The sequence below is a fragment of the Procambarus clarkii genome, unplaced genomic scaffold (genome assembly GCF_040958095.1).
Source record: "Procambarus clarkii isolate CNS0578487 unplaced genomic scaffold, FALCON_Pclarkii_2.0 HiC_scaffold_104, whole genome shotgun sequence".
In the NCBI taxonomy this organism is placed as follows: domain Eukaryota; kingdom Metazoa; phylum Arthropoda; class Malacostraca; order Decapoda; family Cambaridae; genus Procambarus; species Procambarus clarkii.
This window is the reverse complement of record NW_027189137.1, coordinates 2,364,837-2,367,525: the sequence shown is the minus strand read 5'-3', so window position 1 is coordinate 2,367,525 and position 2,689 is coordinate 2,364,837. Positions and strand designations below refer to the sequence as shown.

The 2,689-nt window shown below is 42.2% G+C and overlaps 1 protein-coding gene across 1 annotated transcript; it reads left to right on the top strand.

Annotated features, from left to right (window-relative positions):
- Positions 1–1,638: 1,638 nt before the first annotated feature.
- On the top strand, positions 1,639–2,394 carry LOC138360270 (piggyBac transposable element-derived protein 4-like). The gene has a single exon (XM_069320196.1). It carries the CDS (start codon positions 1,639–1,641, stop codon positions 2,392–2,394), a length of 756 nt encoding a protein of 251 aa, XP_069176297.1.
- The last annotated feature ends 295 nt before the right edge of the window (positions 2,395–2,689 follow it).

Below are 2,689 nucleotides of genomic sequence, written 5' to 3'. Positions count from 1 at the left end.
TTGGCCGCCTTATCCTGCATTGGCGAGACCCTTGTCCGGGTCTCCAAGAACGCTCGGTTAAATGCCAGTGTTAGCACTGTTCTCTCGAACCATGATGCAACTGGTGTTAGAAATCTCAGACTGCCACGAAGATATCAAGCATATTTTTTTTCTTGCAATGTATTTGTTATCATTATATTAATTCTGCTAGAATTTACCTAATTAAAATTACCTGTTAGATTAAGGACCGGCCCGAAACGCTGCGCGTACTAGAGGGTTTACAAGATTGTAAATACTATGCTATGTATTCTCACAAACCCAATGTACCTTCTTGTATATTGTTACGATAATCTCCTTCAAGAGAGATTAGGCCTGCTCTCTCCTACCATCAAGCTACTTCAGTACATCTAAAACGTCTAAATACTACAAGCAAGTGTAGTAAATATTGAGTCAAATACGTTTTGCCAGGCGCAAACGTATCATTACACTCGCTTTCCACCCTCCCCCCTCCCTCGTCACTAATCACCAAACTACCATTTCCAGCCTGCCTGCTTCTGATAGGTGAATCAACGTCTGCAACACTGCACCTCAGCGCCCTCTACCTAGCCGATGTCTGGGCCTGAACCAGTCATTGAAGTTAGAATATCCTTGTGCTCTCAAGCTGTGAACAACCAACTGATATACGCTCTGTTTATTGGTGGAGGTTCTCAGCTAGCGCTATATTCTCAGCACCTGTTAATCATTTTTCTGCCTTTATTTTATTTGTAGAGTAACTCCCTTTTCTTAATTTTTATGTTATATTTTTTTACTTGTTTGTTTGCACTGTACATAGCCAAGGAATTGTCTTATTCATAATTTTTAAAGTTAATTAAAGTTTCATTGTTCATACTATGTGTTTTGCGTGTCTTCCCTTACTTTACCACAGACAACAGCCAAGCAGTTGATCTTTTTTTCTTAAATGTGATAGGCATTGACAACACCCATTAGGAGGACTGTCGAACACCTACACTTCTACACTTTCCCGTCACAATATAAATCAATAAAATATATAAATAAATAAATATCCTCGAGCCACAGGGTCATTCTGTCCTTCAGGTGGATACGTTTAATCGTCCCCCTCGTGGTCATCGCCGTCTGCCCCTTTGGGTTGTGAAGATTACCTTTGATGGTAGGACCCTTCCACCCTCTGACATTCTTGCTGGTGCCAGATGCTCCGTTCCGGAGTATATTCCATCTCATTGGCTCTGCAATAAGCGCAGGAAATTACTTAAGGAAATTAAAAGCGACGAAATTACTCATAATTTGTTCCCGGATGGTGATGAGTCTGATATAGACGATTCAGACTTTGATTATGACTACACACAGCCCTTAGAGGTGGATACGACCGACGACGAGTGTGAACATGCTGGCTCCACCAGGGCTAGGCCTAGCATCTCGCCCATGCCTCCTCGCCCTCACTCGACCTCAATTTGTGCAAGACCACACAGTTCATGTTCTCCTTTGCAAGATATTGATGTTTTGCTTGACGATTCTGAAGAAGGTGAATAATTTTCCGGTTTTAGTGACTTAGAATCGGAAAATAGTTTCACTAGTGTCAGTGGAGGAGTGTCTGGTGTTGCCAAGCGACAATTTGTAGCGTCAGCAGCATCTGGCCAAGCCATGAGGCACCGCATGGCAACACATGAACAAAGACCCTCAACATCGAGGGATTTTCCATCACCGTCCCTGCCCGCCCCTACTGTTCCTAGAAGTGCTTCAGCTCCTGGTCCACGGTTTCCTTGCCGTGGTGCCGCTATTGGCTCTCGAAAAACACCCGGTGTTTTTGTGTGGAGTGATGGGACAGATTTTGTTCCACAAATTCCTGTTTTTGATAATTCGGATGTTGGAATTACAGACATTTTCCCTGATAAAGGTGCAGATATGTGTGAAATGGACTATTTTACTGCATATTTTGATGAGCCGCTAGTGGAACATCTTGTTCGTGAGACGAACAAATATGCGAGTGATCTCATTGATGAGGAGGAGTTATTCGATTATTCACGTTTGCAGCGATGGAAAGATACGACTGTAGGTGAAATGTATGTGTTTTTGACACTGTGTATGTTGATGAAATATTGTGTCAAACACGTAATGGACCATTATTGGAGCAAAGACCATACTGTTCCAACACCAATGTTCGGCAAATATATGTCTCGAGACCGATTTGCGATAAACCTCGGGTGTCTTCACTTTGCAAATGATGAAGACAGGAATTATGATGATAGGCTTTGGAAGGTAAGGCACGTCCTGAATGAACTTACCGGAAAGTACAGGGATTTCTACGTACCAGCTCAGAATCTTGTGATTGACGAATCCCTTGTGCTTTTCAAAGGACTTCCTGCCTTCAAGCAGTATATTCCCTCCAAAGACCACTGATTTGGATTTAAATTCTTTATACTCTGTGACTGTGAAACAGGAATTGTATTACATATGATAATGTATATAGGTACAAATGTAGATATTCCTGCTAATGAACAACATGGCTTCTCAGGTAGTGTTGTGAAGTCACTGCCTGAACCATATCTGAACAAGGGCCACATATTATACACAGATAACTATTATACCAGATCCTTGCTAACTAGGTTCTTGCTTGATAATAGAACTGGAGTGTGTGGCACAGTGAAGGTAAAACGAAGGGAAATGCCAGTGTTTCCAGGTGCTATGCAGGTTG